At 42.2% G+C, this 23,504-nt stretch overlaps 1 protein-coding gene across 4 annotated transcripts in view; it reads right to left on the bottom strand.

The window, feature by feature from the left end:
* The window catches only part of LOC126268151 (tubulin epsilon and delta complex protein 1-like), a 122,643-nt gene that overhangs the window by 18,776 nt on the left and 80,363 nt on the right, over positions 1-23,504 (bottom strand). For all 4 annotated transcript variants that reach the window (XM_049973689.1, XM_049973691.1, XM_049973690.1 and 1 more), the window contains one exon: positions 22,833-23,047. In XM_049973689.1, the coding sequence (XP_049829646.1) occupies positions 22,833-23,047 (215 nt within the window). The remainder of the gene's footprint in view (positions 1-22,832; positions 23,048-23,504) is intronic.

Raw genomic sequence — 23,504 nt, 5'->3', positions numbered from 1 at the left:
TGTTTTTCGCATGGTTACTGAAGATTTAGCGATGAGGAAAGTGTGCGCCAAGCTCGTGCCCAAGGTGTTGTCAGACGACGAAAAGACCAACCGAGCGGAAATTTCAAGTGAACTTTTGCAACATGTTGAAATTGAACCTGATTATTTGGACAACGTCATCACTGGTGATGAAACCTGGGTTTTTGAATACGACCCAGAAACAAAACGCCAAAGCTCTGAGTGGCACACTGATCAGTCCCCCAAGCCCAAAAAGGCAAGAATGAGCAAATCAAAAGTGAAAACAATGCTCATTGTCTTTTTCGACAGCAAAGGAGTGGTCCATAAGGAGTTTGTTCCTCAAGGACAGACAGTTAACGCTGCCTACTACGTGGATGTGCTGGAAAGACTCCGCAAAAGGGTCGTCAGGACGAGAAAGGACATCTCTGCTACCTGGCAACTCCATCACGACAACGCGCCTTGCCACAACGCGCTACGAGTCCGCGAGTTCCTGGCCAAACATCAGGTGCCAACGCTTCCCCACCCCCCCCCTATAGTCCTGACCTCGCCCCAGCTGACTTCTTTTTGTTTTCTAGGATTAAGTCAGCCCTGAAAGGAACCCGTTTTTCGTCCATAGACGAGATCCAATCCGCCGTGACGAAGACCTTGCGAGAGGTCCCAGAAGACGCCTTCCAGGGCGCGTACCGGTCATGGCAGAGTCGCTGGAAAAAATGTGTAGAGGCCCCAAGGACAGTACTTTGAAGAATTTTAAGTGTTTGTGCAAATCTGTTCAATAAATTACTTAAAAAAAAATAATTGCATTACTTTCGGAACGCACCCTGTATATGATTGGTTGGTTGGTTTGTGGGGGTTAAAGGGACCAGACTGCTACGATCATCGGTCCCTTTTTCCAAATACTATAAACATCCACAGAGAATAAAAACGATCAACAGATGATAAGACAGACGACACAGAACAAGAAAAATGTAGACAAAGACCAGACAAGACTTTCACACAGAGTGTGATGGTGGTTGGCCGACCATACAAACAAAAAGGGAGAAGCCAACCACCGAGAAACACATTAAAAAAGCAGACTAAAATCGTAGGCCATAGGCCAGAATCAACACAAAAACTCACACACTTACATTAAGCGATAAAATCCCCCTGCCCGAATAAAACGCAGCACTATGTCCGCTATGGAAGAATCGTCAGATAAAAGCGCAGAGAGCGTATCAGGCAGCGCAAAAGTCTGCCTGAGCACAGTTAAAAGGGCGCACTCCAACAGAATATGGACCACCGTCAAGGACGCCCCACAACGACAAAGAGGGGGATCCTCACGACACAGTAAATAACTGTGCGTGAGTCGGGTGTGGCCAATGCGGAGCCGACAAAGGACGACTGATTCCCTGCGGTTGGCTCGCATGGATGACCGCCACACAGTAGTCGTCTCCTTGATACGGCGGAGTTTGTTTGGCACGGGCAGGTTGCGCCGATCAGTGTCCCATAAAACGAAAACTTTGCAGCGTAATAGTGCACGCAAATCAGTCGCTGGGGGGCCAATCTCCAGAGATGGTGCACTAGTGGCCTCTTTCGCCAGGCGGTCAACAGTTTCATTTCCGGGTATCCCAACATGGCCCGGGGTCCAAACAAAGACCACAGATTTAACGCAACGGGTAAGAGTATGCAGGGACTCCTGGATAGCCATCACCAGACGAGAACGAGGGAAACACTGGTCGAGAGCTCGTAAACCGCTCAGGGAATCGCTACAGATAACGAAGGACTCACCTGAGCAGGAGCGGATATACTCTAGGGCACGAAAGATAGCGACCAGCTCAGCAGTGTAAACACTGCAGCCAGCCGGCAACGAACGTTGTTCAGAATGGTCCCCTAGAGTTAGTGCATAACCGACACGACCAGCAACCATCGAACCGTCGGTATAGACAACGCCAGAGCCCTGATACGTGGCCAGGATGGAATAAAAGCGGCGTCGGAAGGCCACCGGAGGGACTGAGTCCTTCCGGCCCTGTGCCAAGTCGAGCCGAAGGCAAGGGCGAGGCACACACCATGGGGGTGTACGCAGAGGGGCCCGGAAAGGAGGTGGTACAGGGAAACACTCAAGCCCGTAGAGAAGCAGTTTGACGCATACGGCGATCGGACAACCCGACCGGGGCCGACGATCTGGATGCCCGGGCGAGCTAAAACCATGGGCAGCATAAGCAGCCAGTAATTGTTGGCGTCGTAACCACAGTGCAGGGACACCTGCCTCCACAAGTATGCTGGCCACAGGGCTGGTCCGGAAGGCACCAGTGGCAAGGCGTATCCCGCTGTGGAGGATTGGGTCCATCAGCCGTAACGCAGATGGGGATGCTGAGCCATAAGCCAGAATCCCATAGTCCAGACAGGACTGGATTAACGCCTGGTAAAGCCGTAGGAGAGTAGATCGGTCGGTGCCCCACCTGGTGTGACTTAGGCATCGCAGAGCATTTAGCGCCAACACGCCTGTTTAAGCTGCCGAATATGAGGCAGCCAAGTCAACCGGGCATCAAAAACCACCCCCAAAAACCTATCTAACTCCACCACTGTAAGAAGCTCACCGTCAAGATAAAGCTGTGGCTCCGGGTGAACAGTGCGTCGCCGGCAGAAATGCATAACGCAGGTCTTGGCTGCCGAAAACTGAAAACCATGCGCTACAGCCCAAGACTGCGCCTTGCGGATTGCGCCCTGTAGCTGACGTTCAGCAGCTGCAATGCCAATAGAGCTGTAGTAAAGGCAGAAGTCATCAGCATACAGGGAAGCGGAGACAGAATTTCCCACGGCCGCAGAGAGCCCGTTAATGGCTATTAAAAACAGACAGACACTTAGAACAGAACCCTGTGGCACACCGTTCTCCTGGACTTGGGAGGAACTATATGACGACGCGTCGTGCATGCGGAAGGTACGATACGACAGAAAATTGCGGATATAGATCGGCAGAGGGCCCCGAAGGCCCCATCCATGAAGCGTAGAAAGGATGTGATGACGCCATGTCGTATCATACGCCTTCCGCATGTCGAAAAAGACAGCGACCAGATGCTGGCGGCGGGCAAAGGCAGTACGGATGGGCGACTCCAGGCTCACCAGATTGTTGACGGTGGAGCGGCCTTTACGGAACCCACGCTGAGATGGAGCCAGAAGGCCCCGAGACTCCAGTACCCAATTCCAGCGTCGGCTCACCATCCGTTCAAGCAACTTGCAAAGAACGTTGGTAAGGCTAATGGGACGGTAGCTGTCCACCTCCAAAGGGTTCTTCTCCGGTTTCAGAATGGGGACAACAAGACTTTCCCGCCATTGCGACGGAAACTCACCCTCGACCCAAATGCGGTTGTAAAGGTCGAGGAGGCGTCGGTGGCAGTCCACTGAAAGGTGTTTCAGCATCTGAGAGTGGATGCTATCTGGGCCAGGAGTGGTATCAGGACAAGCGGCGAGGGCACTGCGGAATTCCCACTCACTGAATGGAACATTGTACAATTCAGGATGGTGGGTGCAAAAAGAAAGACTCCGACGTTCTATCCGCTCTTTAATGGAGCAGAAGCCCAAGGGGTAGTTGGTAGAAGCGGAATTCAGAGCAAAGTGCCCTGCCAAGTGGTTTGCAATGATGTCGGAGTCAGTACAAACTGCTCCATTCAGTGAGAGCGCAGGGACGCTGACAGGGGTCCGATAGCCATAGAGGCGGCGAATCTTGGCCCAGACCTGCGATGGAGTGACGTGGAGGCCAATGGTGGACACATACCGCTCCCAGCACCCCTGCTTGCATTGGCGGATAATGCGGTGGGCTCGCGCACGCAGCCGTTTGAAGGCGATAAGGTGCTCGATTGAGGGATGTCGCTTGTAACGCTGGAGCGCTCGCCGGCGAGCAAGTACGCTCAAACTTCAAGCAGAATGTAATAACCCCAATTCCAAAGAAAGCAAGTGCTGATAGTTGTGAATATTGCCCAGCTGTTTGTTTAATATATCATTGCCGTAAAAATAATAATACAAATTGTGCATAGAAGAATGGAGAAACTGGTGGAAGCCAACCTCGCGGAAGATTGTTTGGATTCTGGATAAGTGAAGTAACATGCGAGGCGATACTAACCCTATGACTTCTTTTAGAAGCTGGGGTAAGGAAAGGCAAACCAATGTTTATAGCATTTGCATACTTGGAGAAATCTTTTGACAATGTTGACTGGAACTCTCTCTTTGAAATTCTTAAGGTGGTGGGGCTGAAATATGGGGAGTGAAAGGCTATTTACAGCTTGCACCAAAATCAGACTGCAGCTACAAGAGTTGAGCAAGCAATACAGGAAACCAAAGAAAAATTTGGAGAAGGTATTAAAGTTTAGGGAGAAGAAACAAAAGGTTTCCTGATGACATTTTAATTCAGTCAGAGACAGCAAAGGACTTGGGAGAGCAGTTGAACGTAGGAACTGAAACACTTAAAGCAATAGTTCAGTTTTTTTATTTGGCCAGCATAATAACTGATGATGGCCGAAGTAGAGAAGATATAAAATGTAGAGTGACAATTGCAAGAAAAGCATTTCATGAAACAGAAATTTGTTACCATGTAATATAAATTTAAGTGCTACGAAGTCTTTTCTGAAGCTATTTGTCTGGAGTGTAGCTATGTATGGAAGTGAAATACGGACAATAAGTCTAGATGAGAATCGACTAAGAATTTTAGAGATGTGGTGCTACAGAAGAATACGAAGATTAAAGGGTAGATCATGTAACTACTGAGATGGTATTGAACAGAACTGGAGAGAAAAGAAACTTGTGGAACAACTCGACTAAAAGAAGGGACCAGCTGATAGGATATATTCTGAGACATCAGGGGATCATTAATTTAATATCAGAGGAAAGTTTGGGGAGTAAGAATCATAGAGAGACCAAGAGATGAATACAGTAAGCAAATTCAAAAAGATGTACGTTGCACTAGCTATTCAGAGATGAAGAGGCTTGCACAGGACAGAGTAGCATGAAGAGGTGCATAACATCAGCATTTGGACTGAAGACCACAGTTCATATGCATGACAACTTTGCCATCACTACAAGCGAAAACAATTGAGAACTTTACTCAACCATTTTCCTCTACATACAGCAGCAAAACTTTCTAATCTTTAAGCAGACCTTCATTGGAATCACTGACTCATCATCTACTTATTTTGATTCCAAATGTTCAATCAATGACAATTTCCTTCAATTACCTTTCACTTAAGTTTTTATCCTTTTTTTAACCAGCAGACTAAACATGATCAAATACTGACTTCATCACTTTTGTAATATTTGTAAGTTACTTTTACCTTCTCTTTAAAGTTACTGTTTAACTTCCAGGATGTACTTTGTAAACTTTTTCAGTACAGCCGTTCGAGCCTATCAATTCTGTGTGAAAGGGTATTCACTGCAACCAGATAATCCACAATATTAAGTAGGATTGTAATTTACTTACTTATGTACTTATTTTTAACAGAATGAAAATATTAGAAAGGCTGTCAGGGTCAAGTACTGTGCAAAATGTGCCTTATATCAAACTTAACCATAGGAGGATCCAAGAGCAAAAGAGAGAAACTTTCAGTTTACATGTAGAAAAAGATTACAGGTCAAACTGTTGGTTACACCTTGGAAGCAGACTGGAAGTAAAAATATCTATTATACAACATCATAAAGCCAAGAACAACTGAAAATTAATCTCAAATCAACAGACATTGACAGTGGTAAAGTGACAAATGACAAACCCAAATCTTTTGTGTTTCAGAGGTACTTTGAGACTACCGATATATCAAACTTAATGGAAATAATGTTCCTGTGGATGACGAACAAAACTATTTTTTTAGGGAAAAAGAAGATAACTTTGTCTTCACTGGAAGTGGAAGAAATAGTACATTAAAAAATTGAAAATCACAGGCCTACTCAATCAGATGAAATCAGGCACTGGTGCTTGTACAGAACTGTCCGCCCCTGGTAGCTGAGTGGTCAGTGCAACAGAATGTCAATCCTAAGGACCCAGGTTCGATTCCCGACTGGGTCGGAGATTTTCTCCTCTCAGGGATTGGGTGTTGTCCAAATCATCATCATCATCATCATCATCATCATCATCATCATCATCATCATTCATTGCACAAAATTTGAAAAGAGAATTCATTATCAAGTGATTTGATGCAATAAGTCACCATATCATTATTTTTACAGGTTGAGAGGAAGACTGACATCAACTCTGTTATACCGTGGATTCAAAAGTTAGAGTGTTCATCCCCCCCCCAAAAAAAGAGGAGGAGAGAGAGAGAGAGAGAGAGAGAGAGAGAGAGAGAGAGAGAGAGAGAGAGAGAAGGAAAGAGCAAAGTTTTAGGCATCAAAGATCAACCATGGACAAGCCATAAAATTTCAACCACTGCCCATTGTGAGATACACCATCACCTGCATGAGTGACGTAATGAAAGTACGCAAGAGCAGCAAACATGACTGGAGAATCACTCTTGTTAAGTAAGAGGTGCAAAAGAAGAAATTCTGTGACATAAGCGACTTTGACAAAGGGCATATTGATATGACCTGACACTGAGAAACTACAGCATTCAAATGCTACTATTGTGAGCATCTATGGAAAGTGGTTGAGGAACAGTGAAACCACAAGTGCACAACAATGTGTTTGACATCCACATTCCCTAATGAAATGAAGAATTTGAAGGACTCAGCAATCTGTGGAAGACCTGAAGACAGAGTATAATGCTGGTGCATACACAAGTGTTTCGGAGCACACCATTCAGTGTATATTGCTGAATATGGGGCTCCACAACAGATGATACCTACATGCCCTCATGTTGACCCAATGAAATCCTCAAAAGTAACTCCAATTGGCAAGGGATCATCAAGATTAGACCATATAACAATGGAAACGTGTTGCCTGATTGTGTGAATTACATTTCTTGTTACGTAAGGTCAATGGTTGTGTCTGGATAAGCAGTAACCCAGGGACATTCACGTTGGAGATGTGGAAGTAATCTAAAATACCACGAAAGCTGTGGACTACAAGAACTACAAACCACCTGCATCTCCTCATGCTTGATATCTTCCGCAATGGTGATGGCATCTTCAGGCAGGATAACTGTCAATGTAACAAGTTCAGAATTATGTCACAATGGTTTGAGGAGCACGATAGGGAACTTACTTTGATGCCTTGGTCACCATATTTGCTTGCCCTTAACATGATGAAACTAATCTGGGACATTTTAAGACACAAGTTGCACACCCACAAACCAATGGCCCATTATTTACAAGAACTGCTTGATTTGTTTTAGACTTTTAGTGCCGAGAAACCTACCACAGATTTGTCAAATTCATACCACACTGCTGTACTGCATTCCAATGGTGAACCAACATACTAGTAAGCAGGTGGTCATAATGCTTTCACTCATCTACAACTACATACATACTATGTAAGCCATCATAAAGAATATGATAAGGATACCTTGTACCAGTATGGTAAGGTACCTTGTACGACAAATAATCCCTCCCTGGAAAAGTGACTAGCTAAACATTTCTGTACAAGCCCTGTTTTCTCTTCTTTTTTCTTGTCTCTGTGGTCCTTATGTGAAGTGTATGCCAGTGGCAGCAGAATAGTTCTGTTCTGTCACAAATGCCAGTTTCTAACCTTTGTCGATAGCATTCCAAGAAAAGAATGTCTTCTTCCCTCCAGGGATTCCCACTGAAGTTCAGGCTGCATTTCCAAAATACTTGCGCATTAATCGAACCTACCACTAACAAATGTATTAGTATGGCTTTGAATTGTTTCAATGTCTTCTTTAACCTGACATGGTGAGGGTACGTAACACTGTAGCAGCAGTCAAGAATGGGTTGGACAAATTTTCTGTTCATGGTCTCATACACAGATAAGTTACACTTCCCCAGAATTCCCCCAATAAATCAAAGTCAATCATTCACATTGTCCACAACCAACTTTACGTTCTGGTTCCGTATCACATCAGTTTGTAACATTATGCTTATGTATTTAATTGATGTGACTGTCAGGCAGCACACTGCTAATACTGTATTCGAACATTACAGGATTGTTTCTTACTCATCTGGCTTAACTTACATCTTTTCACATTTAGAACAAGCAGGATTTCATCACACTGAATAGAAAGCCTGTCCAAATTATCTTGTATATTTCTACAATCACTCAATAATGACACCTTTCTAAACACTACAGCATCTTTAGCACATAGCCGCAGATAGCAGCTCACCTTGTCCATCAGACTTCATAATTCAGAGAACAAGAGCTGTCCTATAACACTTCCTGGGACACTCCTGATGTTTCTTAGTTTCTGTTGAACACTCACAGTCCTGGACAACATACTTGATTTTATTACTTGCGAAGTCTTCAGCCACTCACACATCTGTGAACCTATACCGTATACTCGGACCTTCACTAGTAGACTGCAATGCACCATTGTGTCAAACGCTTTCTGGACATCTACAAATATTGAATCTACCCATTGCCCTTACCCACTAATTGCATGATATCACTTAAGGAGAGAGCAAGCTGAATTTTGCATGTACAATGCTTTCTAAATCTGGGCTGATTTGTGGACAGAGGCTTTCCTCTCTCGAGGAAATTTATACTATTCAAACTTACAATATACTCTAGAATTCTGCATCAAACCAACAGAAAGGATATTAGTCTGTAACTTTGCAGGACTATTCCTTTAATCTTATTATTTATAGGAGATACAGTGTTTCTTTCCCCCCTCCCAGTCACTTGGGACTTTGCGCTTGGCAAGAAATTCACGATAAATGAAAACTAAATAAGAAGACAATGGTAAAGAACTCTATGAAACCAAATTAGGATCCACCTGCACACAGTGGCAACTCTGTTGTTTTAAGTAGCAGGGATGCCTATTTCTATGGGTGTGGTTGGTTGGTTGATTTGGGGGAGGGGATCAAACAGAAAGATCATTGGTTCCATTGCATAAGGGAAGGAAGTCGGCTATCCCCTTTCAAAGGAATATTTCTGGTATTTTTCTGAAGCAGTTTAGGGAAATCACAGAAAGCATACATCAAGATCCACTGCATCACCTCACTCAGTCTCTGTGGGTGTTGTCTGTACACTAACCCCTATGAGTGATTTTTAAACACTAAATACTTCAGTTTCCCTTTGCCGTCTTCTGTTGCACCACCGGACTTGTCTACAAATGACTGGTTAGAAATGTTTGACCTGTTTAGCAATTTTACGTAGTACCAGAATTTTCCAGTAGTCTCTAAAAGATCTTTTGCTAATATAAGGCATTGGAAGTAGTTGTATGCTTCACATATCGATCTTTTTACATACACACAAATTCTACAACTTTTGCTTATTTCTGTGTTCTTTTTTTAATCAAGAGTGCAATAATCTCTTGTTTTCTTAGCATTTTCCTAATGTTGTCATGGTGGGTTTTTTCAAGTCTTAATTCATTTACTCAGAACATACTTTTCTAGAGTGTGATTTACAGTCAGCACCAGCAATGGAGAGTGAAGCTTTGACAATTCCAGCCACTCGTACCGACAAAACATCACAAAAAGTATCCAACACACTACGGTCAAAGCACCGAAGACAGAAGCCAACAGGCATACAAGTGACCATGAAAGCCTCAACAATTTTGTTGTTTAAATGTTGCCCATAATACCTCTGTGGCCACCACCACTGCCACCATTTATTCACCTATTCAACTGCTAATCTGATCTTCCTAGCATTAAAAACTCCCCTAGCTTTCTTGATGGCTTTATTAACTTTAGCAACCATTGCAGCTATGATGACTTCATGATCACTAAACTCTTACTCTATTCCAACCTCCATTGTGTGTGCATTTTGAACTAGTTACTCACGACACTTTTCAAAGAAAGTGTTCAGAACTACTTCGCGAGACTGACTTTTCGAAACACACGAGATGAATCCACGGACATTCCAGTCAATTCTACGAATGTTAAAGTCGTCTTCAACTAATACTGGATGACGAAGTACTTCACTATTACTGAAAGCAAACTTTCTTGAATGGTTCTACAACTCTTGTAGGGGAATTGGGTGGCTACTAAAACATCCAATGATTAATCGGATTTCACATAGACAGATTACTCATGTATAGATAACTTCACAGTCTCAATTTTGATCTTGAGAGATACAATATCTGTGGTGTGGGTTGGCGGTAACACATGTGCTCCCTGCCAATCCGCAGATGGCTTGTAGACACGCCCTCTGCTGCAAGTGTGAGTAGAACTGCCACCAAGCCAGCTTAAGAAGATGCCGCATCAACACCACCCAATTTAATCGTGGAGTTCACTCAAGAGCCTTTGCAGCGTTACTAGTTCTCCTCTTTTGAATGGAATACCAATTGGACATGCAGGACAAAGTTAATTAAATGATGTTATAAATGTATTATACACACTTCTCATTTTTTTGCTCTTTGCATCAGCACACACCTACTTCTTGGCATCCACCCTGAAACGCATGCGCCCCCCCCCCCCCCCTCCCACCTTCGTCCTGTAATATCAAACTTGTGTTGTCATACAATGGAGAATACAGGATGGAATAATGAAAAGGATAGAAGATTGCCACTCACCCATATAGAAGAAGAAGGCCTTTTTCTGGGTGGTGTTGATAGAAGGATCCAGATTCCAGATTGCACAGTCTGACACAGTCATTAAAATGAATGTTGTGTTGGGCAGCATGCTCAACAACTGGGTGGTCCAGCTGTTTCTTGGCCACAGTATGTCAGGGGTCATTCATGTGGACAGACAGCTTTAGGTTGTCATGCCCACAGCGAATGCATAACTGTGATTGCAGGTTAGCTTATAGATCACATGACTGATTTCACAGGTAGCCCTGCCTTTGATGGGATAGGTGATGCTTGTGACCAGACTCGAGTAGATGGAAGTGGAAGGATGAAAGGGGCAGGTCTTGCATCTAGGTATATTGAAGGATATGAGCCATGAGGCAACATGTTGGTAGTAAGTGCTATGTAGTGATGTACGAGGATACAGTATAGATTTGGTGGGTGGCAGAATACCACTGTGGGACGAGCGGAAAGGATAGTGGGTAGAACATTCTTCATTTAAGGGCACAACGAGAGGTAGTCAAAATCCCGACGGAGAATGTGATTCAGTTGCTCCAGTCATGGGTAGTACTAAGTCATGAGGGAATGCTCATCTGTGACCGGAGGGTGGGACTTTTCAAGGTGGGGGTGACTGGAGAGCTGGGGCACAGGAGATCAATTTCCATACAAGATAAGGAGGCTAATTATGGTCTGTGAAGGGCTCAGTGAGGCCCTCAGTATATTTTCAGAGGACTGCTCGTCACTACAAACGTGGTAGCCATGGGTGGCTAGGCTGTATGGAAGGGACTTCTTTGTACGGAATGGATGGGAGCGTCTGAGTGGAGGTATTGCTGGTGGTTGGTAGGTTTGATATGGATGGAGGTACTGATGCAGCCATCTTTGCGGTGGACATCATCATCAAGGAAGGTTCTTGTTTGGTAGATGAGGACCAAGTGAAGCAAATGGGGGAGGAAGTGTTGAGATTCTGGAGGAATGTGGATAGAGTGTCATCACTGAATCCACACCATGACAATGTCATCAATGAATCTGAACCAGGCAAGGAGTTTGGGATTCTGGTAGGATAGAAAGGATTTCTCTAAACGGTCTGTGAATAGGTCAGCATAGGATAGTGCCATGTGAGTGCGTATTGCATACCCCGGATTTGTTTGTAGGTGATGCCTTTAAAGGAGAAGTAATTGTGGGTGAGGAAGGAGGTTGCAGGTTTGGAAAGGTTGGGAAAGGTAGTGTTATCAGCAGCAAGACAATGGGTATTAGGGATGTAATTTTAAGGGGATGTGCCATCAACAGTGATGAGCAGGGCACCGTGTGGAGGGGGGGTGGGGGGGGGAAGCTTCAAATGGCTCTAAGCACTATGGGATTGAGGTCATCAGTCCCCCAGATTTAGAACTACTTAAGGCTAACTAACCTAAAGACCTCACACACAGCCATGCCTGAGGCAGGATTTGAACCTGCGACCGTAGCGGCAGCATGTTTCCGGACTGAAGCGCCTAGAACTGCTCGGTCACTGTGGCTGGCGCACCGTGTGTTAAAAGAACAGGAACTGTCAGTCATTGTCCTTCACTCACTTGCCCCCCACCCTGCTGCCAAGTCACTAATGCACACACAGTGTTTTTATTTCTTTTCTTCTCCAATGGTCACCCTGCCCCTCCCTACACCCAACCTCCTGACTGCACCCAGCTGCCCTGCCCTACCCTCTCTTGACCTCATCCTTGTATGCTCCCAAAAGCAGCACTTTATTCACCCCCACCCCTGCTAAGCCTCCCCTTCTCCACCCCAACCTCCCCTTTATCCCTACCACCCAGACTGCTTCTCCCAACATGATCGGCTGCAAGCAGTCTGGCGGTGGCAGCCAGAGACTGTGGTTTTGTGCTGTGTGTGTGTGTGTGTGTGTGTGTGTGTGTGTGTGTGTGTGTGTGTGTGTGTGTGTTTTCTACTTCGGAAGGAGGTCTTTTTATCCAAAAGTTTACTTGTTTGACAGTCTTTTTGTAGTGATTATCTGTGATTCAACATCTCCACTATATGGCAAGTAGCAATCTATCCTTTTCATAACACTGTCAAACTTGTCTTCTTGCTACAGATACCATGATTCGTTAAATATTTTGGTGCTTTTTACTTCAGCTTTCATCCTGCTCTCGGATCAGAGTATAATTTGAGTATGACATCTTACCCCAAGAATTCTGTTAGTTCAGTAGTTGCTTCCTCTGTGTAGTGCACCCCTGACCTATCAAGGAGATCAACAAAACTAACATCAAGTGTCATTAACATTGATTTGTTGGGTCTTAGAACATATTCTGAGCTCAAAGGTAATGAGGTACCTCAAACAAAACAGGCTCCAACATGCCAAATGAAAACATCCGTCATATGAAACCCAACTCGCACTTTTCTCACATGACATACTGAAAGCTTTGGATGCAGACAGGTAGATGCATTATTTCTTGATTTGCAAAATGCATTTGACTCAGTACCAAATTTATGGTTATTGTCAAAAGTACGATCATATGCGGTATAGAGTGAAAATTATGACTGGATTGAGAACTTTTTGATAGGGAGGATGCAGCATGTTATCTTGGACAGGCGATCGATGTCACAGGTAGGAGTAACTTCACATGTGCCCCAGGGAAATGTACTGATACCTTTGCTGTTCAGGTTTTTTATTAATGACCTTGTGGACAATATCAACAGTAGCCACAGACTTTTTGCAGAGGATGCAGTCATCTATAATGAAGTACTATCTAAAAGAAGCTTCATAAATATTCAGTCAGGTCTTGACAAGTTTTGAAAGTAGTACAATGATTGGCAACTTGCTTTATATGTTCAGAAATGTAAAATGTGTAATTACAATGAAATTAACACCCTTAGCTGCTTACAGGCGTTGACATACGTCAACGGACACAGATGAAAATGTGTGCCCCGACCGGGACTCGAACCCGGGATCTCCTGCTTACATAGTAGACGCCCTATCCACCTGAGCCACCGAGGACACAGAGGATAGCGCGACTGCAGGGATTTCTCTCTGGCAAGCCTCCCGCGAAACCCGCATTCTCAACGTATTGTCCCGCACTACATTCGTAGTGCCCCCGCCCATTATACTCATTAATCGCGGCGCGTTACCGATTCCTGTAAGAGTCCAGGCACTGTTTGTGCATTCGCACAGAAGAATAAGATGGTCAAGTGGCCGGTGAGCCTTAACTATGTATATGTACTAAGATGGTATCTGTTCTTTCGGACACGTCCGAAAGAACAGATATCATCTTAGTGTATATATAGTTAAGGCTCACCAGTCATTTGACCATCTTATTCTTCTTCTGTGCGAATGCACAAACAGTGCCCGAACACTTACGGAATCGGCAACGTGCCGCGAGTATTGAGTATAATGGGCGGGGGCACTACGAATGTAGTGCGGGACAATACGTTGAGAATGTGGGTTTCGCGGGAGGCTTGCCAGAGAGAAATCCCTGCAGTCGAGCTATCCTCTGTTCTCGGTGGGTCAGATGGGTAGAGCGTCTGCCATGTATGCAGGAGATCCCGGGTTCGAGTCCCGGTCAGGGCACACATTTTCATCTGTCCCCGTTGACACAGGTCAACGCCTGTAAGCAGCTAAGGGTGTTCATTTCATTGTAATTTAATTCTAACGAGATGCATGGTCACTGATGGTATCTGTTCTTTTGGACATGTCCGAAAGAACAGATACCATCTTAGTATATATAAAATGTGCAATTCACAAAAAAGTAGTATCCTGTGACTATAATATTAGTGAGTCACAGTTAGAATAAACCAGCTCATACACAAACCTGTGTGTAACATTTTCTAGGGATATGAAATGGAATAATCACATGGGCTCAGTCATGGGTAGAGAAAGTGGTAGGCTTTGGTTAACTGGTAGAATACTGGGTAAGTGCAATCAGTCTACAAAGGAGATTGCTTAAAAATCACTCGTGCAACTGGTTCTAGAATATTACTCAAATGTGTGTGACTTATACCAGATAGGACTAACAGGGGATGTTGAACATATACAGCACGAATGGTCACAGGTCTGTTTGACCTGTGGAACAGTGTTATCCAGAAGCTGAAAAAATTGAACTGGCAGATTCTCGAAGATAGGCACAAATTAACCCAGTATAGTCTACTAACGAAGTTTCATGCACTTGCTTTAAATGATAACTGTAGGAATACACTACAACTCCCTATGTATCACTCACATAGAGATCATGAGAACAAGATTAGAATAATTATGGCATGCACAGAGGCATGCAAACAATCATTCCTCCTGCACTCTATCCTTTAATCGAACGAGAAGAAATCCTAATAACTGGTACAATGGGACATTCCCTCTGCCATGCACTTCACGGTGGTTTGTGAAGTATAGATGTGGAGTCTCTTACAATTATAAATACCTTAACACGGGTCTAGAAATCTGCAGCCAAGAACGCTACAGAATCAATACAGCCTCTGGTTGAGAACTTCACTTTGCTCCATACCAAAGGACTCAAATCAATTCTGGGTACGACATTGCACATTGTAAGCTTTGCTTGCATCTCATGAGCAAGGCCAGTAGTCTTCACCATTTCCACAGCTGCTAGTAGGAACTGAGGATGGGCACAGAACCCAAGCAACAGGTGTCACTGGTGCCACCATAAGCATAACTTGCAGATGACTGCACTCTGCACTCTCAATAGCTGCACCCTGCACTCTTGATAGCTGCAGGTAGGGCCTTCTCCATATCTTGGATAAGATGCCTGCCAGATATATTGAATGCATCTTGGACTTCTTTCCAACATTGGGCATTATTTCCCTAAGGTGATCAATAATCCATCTTACATTGGAGTTCCAGATAACTAGCCCTTTCCCCCATCTGGCCAATCAAATCTTGTTGAAGGACCAGCCATTCATAAGGTGAATGGACTAAGCCAGACATCCAGTCTCCACATTCACCTTCGCTTTGAGTGACTGGCATGGGTTGTAACCTGTTACTCAACCAGTATTGAGTACACTCGAATGTCCTTCGGCAGCGAAAGTGATGGGTAAAACAAGTGACATTAGATGTTCACCATGCGACAGTCAGTTTCTCTGTCACCCCTACAGGCAACATCCTGCAGACAACAGATCGTGACTAACAGCACCTTCAGCTGTTCGCGAACTGTGGCTATAGCTGAGACAGTGTAAGCACATCTCTGACAGCTTGTAACGCTGTTGCCAGCTTTCAACTGAGAAGTGCTATCCAAACAAACACCAGGATGTTTCAAAACAAAGAGTGGAGCCGCATAAGGAAGTTTTCTTTTGCCATTCCTCTCATCATTTTATTGGATGAAGTTTTAAAAACAATCAAAAGAAAGGAGATAACGAGTCATGCCCTAGTGTTTGCAATGTTTTAACAATTGAGGGTGAGACAGAAGTGAAGGAAGAAATCAAACGAGAGCTTTGACACCAAGGATTCATAAAAATGGGTCTTGAAATCACCAAAACCAAGACAGTTCATTTGGTGTTCAGTAAGAACTCAACAATAATCCAGTTAATAATTTAAGATGAGGCTAAAGATATAGTGGGCAAATTCCAGTACCTGGATATTGCTTATTGCTCTTTCTTCAAACAACACCATGCCTCAAGAAATTGAATATCCTTAGGGGTATGCTGCAAAAGAGGGGAGGAAATCCAAAGTGCACTCTTTGTGCACATTGAGAGGAGTCCTTCCAAATATGGAATGAGTGCTTCTAGATGCCATGAAGGTCACAGGTGTGCAGCCAACTTCAGATGGGGCCCACGTTGGTACTAACAATGTGTATCACTCTGGATCAGAAGAGATTCTCTCCGATTTCGGGTGGCTAGCTGAAGTCATAAAGACTGCCAGTCTTGCTTGCAAGATGAAGGCATAGTTCACCACCTGTAGCATCATCAACAGGATCGATTTGGGACCTTTGGTACAGTGCCAAGTGGACGATCTGAACCAGAGGCTCAGATGCTCCTGTGACTGTGTAGGTTGCAGATTCCTGGACTTGCACCATTGGGTGTTGTGGTTTCAGGTACTGCTTCATAGGTCAGGTGACCACTATGTGCAGGAGGCAGCTACATCAGTAGCGGGAGCTGTGTGGAAAGGCCTGGGCAGTTTCTTGGGTTAGAGGGTCTAGGGAAAGTGCAGAAAGTGCTTCAGTTTCAAAAGGTGCACGACAAAAACAGGAAGAGGATATACATAGCAACAATCATTATCGCAGATATAAATTGTCATAGAAGTGTTGGGAAAAAAATCAGAGCTTCAAGTGCTAACAGAAATCACTGATGTTCAAATCGTTCTAGGTACTGAAAGGTGGCTAAATCCAGAGGTAAGTCCAGCTGAAATTTTTACAAAGGACTTAAAGATGTTTATAAAGGACAGATTAAATACAGTTGGCAGTAGCATCTTTGTTGCTATTAAAAGTAGTTTATCTTGTAGCATAATAGAAGTAGGTAGTTCCTGTAAGTTAGTATTGTTAAAGGTTATACTTGCAACCGGAATAAATTAATAATTGGTTCCTATTACCAACTCCCCCAACTCAGTTGCTGAACAGCTCAAGGAAAATTTGAGTCTCATCACAAATAGGTACCCCACTCATACAATTATAATTGGTCGTGACTTCAATCTGCCCTCAATATGCTGGCGAAAATACATATTCAAAACAGGTGGCAGGTGTAAAACGTCATCAGAAAATTTACTAAATGCTTTCCCCAAAATGATTTTTGAGCAATTAGTTCAGGAGCTCACTTGAAGTGTGAATGGCCAGGAAGACATGCTTGACCTCTTAGCAACAAAAAATCCTGAGCAAATAGGTAGCATTATAAGGGATACAGGTATTAGTGACCACAAGGTTGTTGTAGCCAGACTGAATACTGTAACATTAAAATCCACTGAAAGTAAATGCAACATATATTTAAACAAGCGGATAAAAATTCTGCCTGATATCTTCCTAAGAGACATCTCCACTCCTAACTACATAAGTTTAGACCAGATGTGGCTCGAGATCAAAGGAACAGTGTCCGAGGCAATTCAGAGTTTTACACCAAATAAATTAATAAAAGATGGTACTTACCCCTCAAGGTACACAGAACAGGTCAGAACACTGTTGCAGAAGCAACAAAAAAGCATGCCTAACTTGAAAGAACACAAAACCTTCAGGATTGGTGATGTCTTAGTGAAGCTCAAAACTTAGTGCGGACTTCAATGTGAGATGCTTCTAATAGCTTCCACAGTGAAACTCTGCCTTGAAGTATGACAGAATATCCAAATAAATTCTGGTCATATGTACAGCACACCATGGCAAGCACAATCAACACCTTCACTGGGTGATACCACTGGTAATATTACTTACGACAGCACTGTTACATCAGAGTTATTAAACCCAGTTTTCTGAAATTCCTTTACCAAGGACAACGAAGTAAATATTCCAGAATTCGAATAAAAAACAGCTGCCAACATGAGTAACATACATGTAGATATCCTTAGTGCAATGACAGAGCTTAAATCACTTAATAATAGCAAGGCCTCCAGTTGAGATTGTACACCAATCAGGTTCCTTTGAGTATGCTGATACAATAGCCCCATACTTAGCCATCATATACGAACACTTGTTCAACGAAAGATCTGTATCTAAAGACTAGAAAGTTGCACAGATCACACCAATATTCAGGAAGGGAAATAGGAGTAATACCCTGAATTAAAGACCGGTATCACTAACATTAATTTTTCAGTAGGATTTTGGAATGTATACTGTGTTTGAACAATGTGACTCACATCAAAGGTAACAATTTATTGACACACATTCAACACAAATTCAGAAAATATAATTCTTGTGAAACAAAAGTAGCTCTTTATTTGCGTAAATTAATTAGTGCTATCGATGGGGAATCTCAAATTTATTCCGTATTTCAAGATTTCCATATGGCTTTAGACACTGTTCCTAATCAAATTGCATGCCTATGGGGCATCACTTTGTTTGACTGGATTCACGATTTCTTGTAAGAAAGCATGTAGTAACCAACAGAAAATCAAGTAAAACATGTGATATTCGGCATTCCTGTGGTGCTATCATTTACTGTTTAGTAACACCATCAGAAGATCAAAACCATGATATTTGTGTGGTGTAAAAAGTGGCAATTGCCTCTCGATAAGGATATGTGCGAGGTCATCCACATAACTACAAAAATAAATCCATCAAATTCTGCTTACATGATAAATTACACAAATATATAGACTGCCAGATCGAATAAACACCTAGAGATTACAATTATGAACAACTTAAACTGGAACAGATAACATTGTGGAGGAGGCAAACCATAGACGATGTTATATTTGCAGAATGCTTACAAGATGCGACAGGTCTACTAAAGAGATCACCTCACTACATTTGTTCATCTTCTGCTAGACTATTGTTGTGCTGTAAGGGATCCTTACCACATAGGATCAACTGATGACGTTGAAAAGTTCAATTTTATGAAATAGGGGACAGAGGGTCACAGATATGATAAGTGAGTTTGCATGGCAATCATTAATCATTTTTCATTTTTTGTTGTGGCGAGATCTTTCCACAAAATTTCAGTCACCAATTTTCTTCTCTGAATGCAAAAATATTTTATTGTCACCAACATATGTAGGGAGAAATGGCCATCATTATTAAAGAAGAGGACTCAGAGCTCATACAGAATGATTTAAGTGTTCATTTTTCCCCAACGCCATTGCAGAAGAACGGTAGAGAAACAGTCTGAAGGTGGTTAGGCACTTAAACTTGAACTGCAGGGTAGTCATGTAGATATAGATTTAGAATACAAAAAGTTTCATAGACCTTGTGGAAATGCTGCAGCATTGAACTAAGATCATCCTGTACAAGATGTATCTCCTACCTATACTGATGAACAGACTGGAAGTGCCAAAAGTTACTGGAAGAAGTAAGAACCAGCTCTAGGCAATAGAAATGGAGTTCCTCTATTCTTACCCACAGAAAAGAAAGTAGTTGAAAAAAGAATGAGGGTATCTGGCAACAACTAAGATAGACTGAAGGCTGTTGGAGGCTCTTCAACTGGAACTATTGCTATGGTACAGGCATATACAGAGGATGGCTCCCCACAGGAACAATGAGGCTTATTTTGGTGGATATGAGGGAAGATAACACGATCAAGACCTTGTGACAATTGGGCAATGCAGATCCTTTAGGTCTCAAAAATTAAATAGACAACTTTATCAGATAAAACTAAGAGAGAAAAGGAAAGAAAGGTTTTAATAGGTTGATTTACAACCCCTCATAGCTTCCTGAAGCAGAAAAATGATGCTACTGTCTATATTTTTACGTTTGTCATTTGCAATGTCCTAATTTTAAACACCAATTTGCCACAGAGTTTCAAAAACAAATATCTTCTATAAAATAAATAAAGCAAGTATATGACCATTTGCAGACTTTTAAGCTGGACAACAATGGATTAGAAAACTCTTTCCCTTTACTAATACTATTCCCACAGTTTTCTTCAGGCACATTACTCAGCACTCTAATGAATGCTGACTAACAAAGGGCATTTAGTTGGGATGACACAAGTTCTTTTACTATGTACTTTCTCTAACAATAACTTCTCTTTTCTTCTGCATATACAATTTCTAGTGCTTTATAAAAGGTAATCTTTTAACTACTTTGAGCTCCTTGTAAAACCTCATAACTATAAACATAACTAGTTTTATATGGTTACTGCTATGTGCCTCATGTCTGATAAATGCGAAATATTTTTTATCATGAAAGATGATGGATGGCTGACTGATAGATCCGAGCCTGTAACAGTAGCAGATACAGCCTTGATGTGGTGGTACCAAGAGTGACTGAAAGCACCAATATTGCCCTCAGCCCCCCCCCCCCCCCCTCCACCCCATGGCATACATCTTGACTGTATGGCTTGATGATGATGGTATCCTTTTGGGTAAAATAGTATCCAATTGTATCTCTGGGTGAGAACTATGCAGGAGGATAATATCATCAGGAAAAAAAAAAAAAACTGGAATTCTATTGGTCAGAACACAGAATGTGAGATGCCTTAATCGGGTAGGTAGGCTACATGACTTAAACATGGAAATTAATAGGCTGAAGTTGGTGAGGAATTAGTGAAGTTCGGTGGCAGAAAGATCAGAACTTCCGGTCAAATCAGTACAGGATTATTAACACAAAATCAAATAAGGTAATGCAGGAGTTGACTTCAAATTAATAAGAAAACAGGAATACAGGTTAGCTATTACAAACAGCATAGTGAACGCATTATCATAATGAAGATAGACACCAAGACAACACCAACCACAGTAGTGCAAGTTCATATGCCAACTATCTCTGCAGATAATCAAAAGACTGGAAAAATACATGAGGATGTAAATGACATTATTCAGACAGTCAAGGGAGACGGAAATTTGTCACACATGACAGGCATTCAATAGTAGGAAAAGGAAAGATAGCAGGTGAATATGGATTGGGGAAAAGAATTGGAAGAGTGAGCTGCCTGGTAGAATTCTGCATAGAGCATAATTTAATCATAGCTACCACTTGATGGTAGATGGCTGTGTACGTGGAACAAACCTCGAGACACCAAAAGGTTGCAGAGAGATCATTCAAAGTAATTTCTCAAAGATGGGAATTTAAGGAAATGGGATCTGGATAATTTGAAAGAATCGGAGTTTACTGAGATGAGTTTAACTGACAAGAGGAGAAAATATAAAAATGAAGCAAAGGAAGTAGGCAAAAGGAAAGACATCCAAAAAACAAGATACACAGAAAATTTAATAAGTCAAGCAGGAAGGGCTAGAGGACAAATGGAAGGCTGTAGAAACTGGCATGACAATTGGAAAAATAGATGTTGCCTATATGAAAATTAAAGAACCCTTTGGAGAAAAGGGAAAAGACAGCTGCATGAATATCATGAGCACAGATGGCAAACAGTATTAAGCACAGAAGCGAAGATCAGAAGGTGCCAGCAATATACAGAGGATTTCTATAGGGGAAACAAACTTGAAGACAATGTTATGGAAAGAGATGAAGAAGTAGGTGCAGATGTGATATTATAAGAAGAATTTGGTAAAGCACTGAAATTGTAGAATTAGAGAAAGATTTTTTTACAATGTTGGCTGGACTATACTTTTTAAAATTTTGAAGGTAGCAGGGATAAAATAAAGTGACCGAAAAAGATTATTTACAGCTTCTACAGAAACCAGACAGCAGTTTTAAGTGTTGAAGGACACAAAAAGGAAACAGTAATTGAGAAGAGAATGAGACAGGGTTGTAGCTTACTCCCCGTGTTATTCACTGTGACAACTGAATAAGCAGTAAGGGAAACACAAGAGAAATTTGGAAAGGGGTAAAGTATCTGGAATAAGAGATATGAGGCTTGCTGATGACTTTGTAATTCGGTGATACAGAAAAGAACTTGGAAGAGCAGCTCAACAGACGTGATAGTGCTTTGAAAAGAAATAATAAGATAAACACCAACAAAAGTAAAACAATGTTATTGCAAAGTGGGTGGATTAAATCATGCAATACTGAGAAACATATATTAGGGAATGAGGAATTGAGAGTAGTACCTTAATTTTGCTATTTTGGCAACAAAATAACTGGCGATGGCAGAAGTAGAGAGGATGTAAAATGAAGACGGACTACAGCTAGAAAAACATTTCTTAAGGAGAGGAAATTGTTAACATCTAATATAAATTCAACTGTTACGAAGTCTGTTCTGAATGTATTCGTCTGGGGTGTAGTCTGTACAGAAGTGAAACAAGCAATTAAATAACTCAGACAGGAAGAGAATAGAAGCTTATGAAATGTGGTGATATTGAAGAATGCTGAAGATTATATGCGTATATCAAGTGACTAATGATGATGTTCTAAATCAAATTGGGTAGAACAGAAATTTATGGCAGAAATTGACTAAATGAAAAGATTGTCTGATATGACACATCCTGGGGCATCAGGGAATCATCAGTCTGGTAGTGGAGGGAAGTGTGAGGAGAAGGAAAGGGGTTAGAAATTGTGGAGAGAGAATAAGGGATGAATACAGTAAACAGGTTTAAATGGACATAAATCACAGTGGTTAATCAGAGATGAAGAGGTCTGCACAGGGAAGACTAGTGTGCTGCATCACACCATTCTTTGGAGTGGACTGAAAACAAGACAACAGAAGAGTAACTCAGGTCTCATCAAATGTGCAACATAAACAATCTTTTGAACATCACTCTTGATCTGTCTGTTATTTTTTTAAAAAATACACAAAATTTCATACCTGTACATGTTGTGTGTTACCGTATTCAGATACCAGTGGAGACTCCAAGACCTTCTGTTGCACAATGCTTTCGAGTACATTTGTTTTTGCTATAAGCCACGAAAATGCAATCAACAGCTCTCTGCTTCCAGATGACATATCTGAAGGGAGGCTATAAAATTCAAAATTTTCATATCCCAAAACAAGAAGACTCATCTTCACAAATTGAATATCACCTGCAACAGAGCAATAACCAAGATAAAATAGTCATTCTCGGTGTAAAATGTTTTCTACACACACACACACACACACACACACACACACACACACACACACACACACACACACAAAGGAGTCCAATTATATACATATTTTGTAAGTGTAACTTTCTGAAGCCAATAAGTTTATTAAGAACACAGAGGTAGTTTCAGTTGAACAATGATGGACAGAGGTCTGATGCTACTGTCTGTAGGAGTGAGAGTGCCACATGAAGGTATAGAGCATCCTTCATTCAACCAAGAAGTACATATGATGATCACAACTGTCTGTTGTCAATCTGTTGCGACTGTCCGTTTTGTATATTATGTGCCGGGAGAACTCTGTAAGCAAAATATAATGTTCTGTGGCTGGTATATTTATAAAAAAGTAAAAAAAAATGTTATGAGTAGTGTCTTAGTGCTTTTGATATTATAT

The sequence above is a fragment of the Schistocerca gregaria genome, chromosome 4 (assembly GCF_023897955.1).
Source record: "Schistocerca gregaria isolate iqSchGreg1 chromosome 4, iqSchGreg1.2, whole genome shotgun sequence".
Classification (NCBI taxonomy): Eukaryota; Metazoa; Arthropoda; class Insecta; order Orthoptera; family Acrididae; genus Schistocerca; species Schistocerca gregaria.
This window is presented reverse-complemented; position numbering and strand designations above follow the sequence as displayed.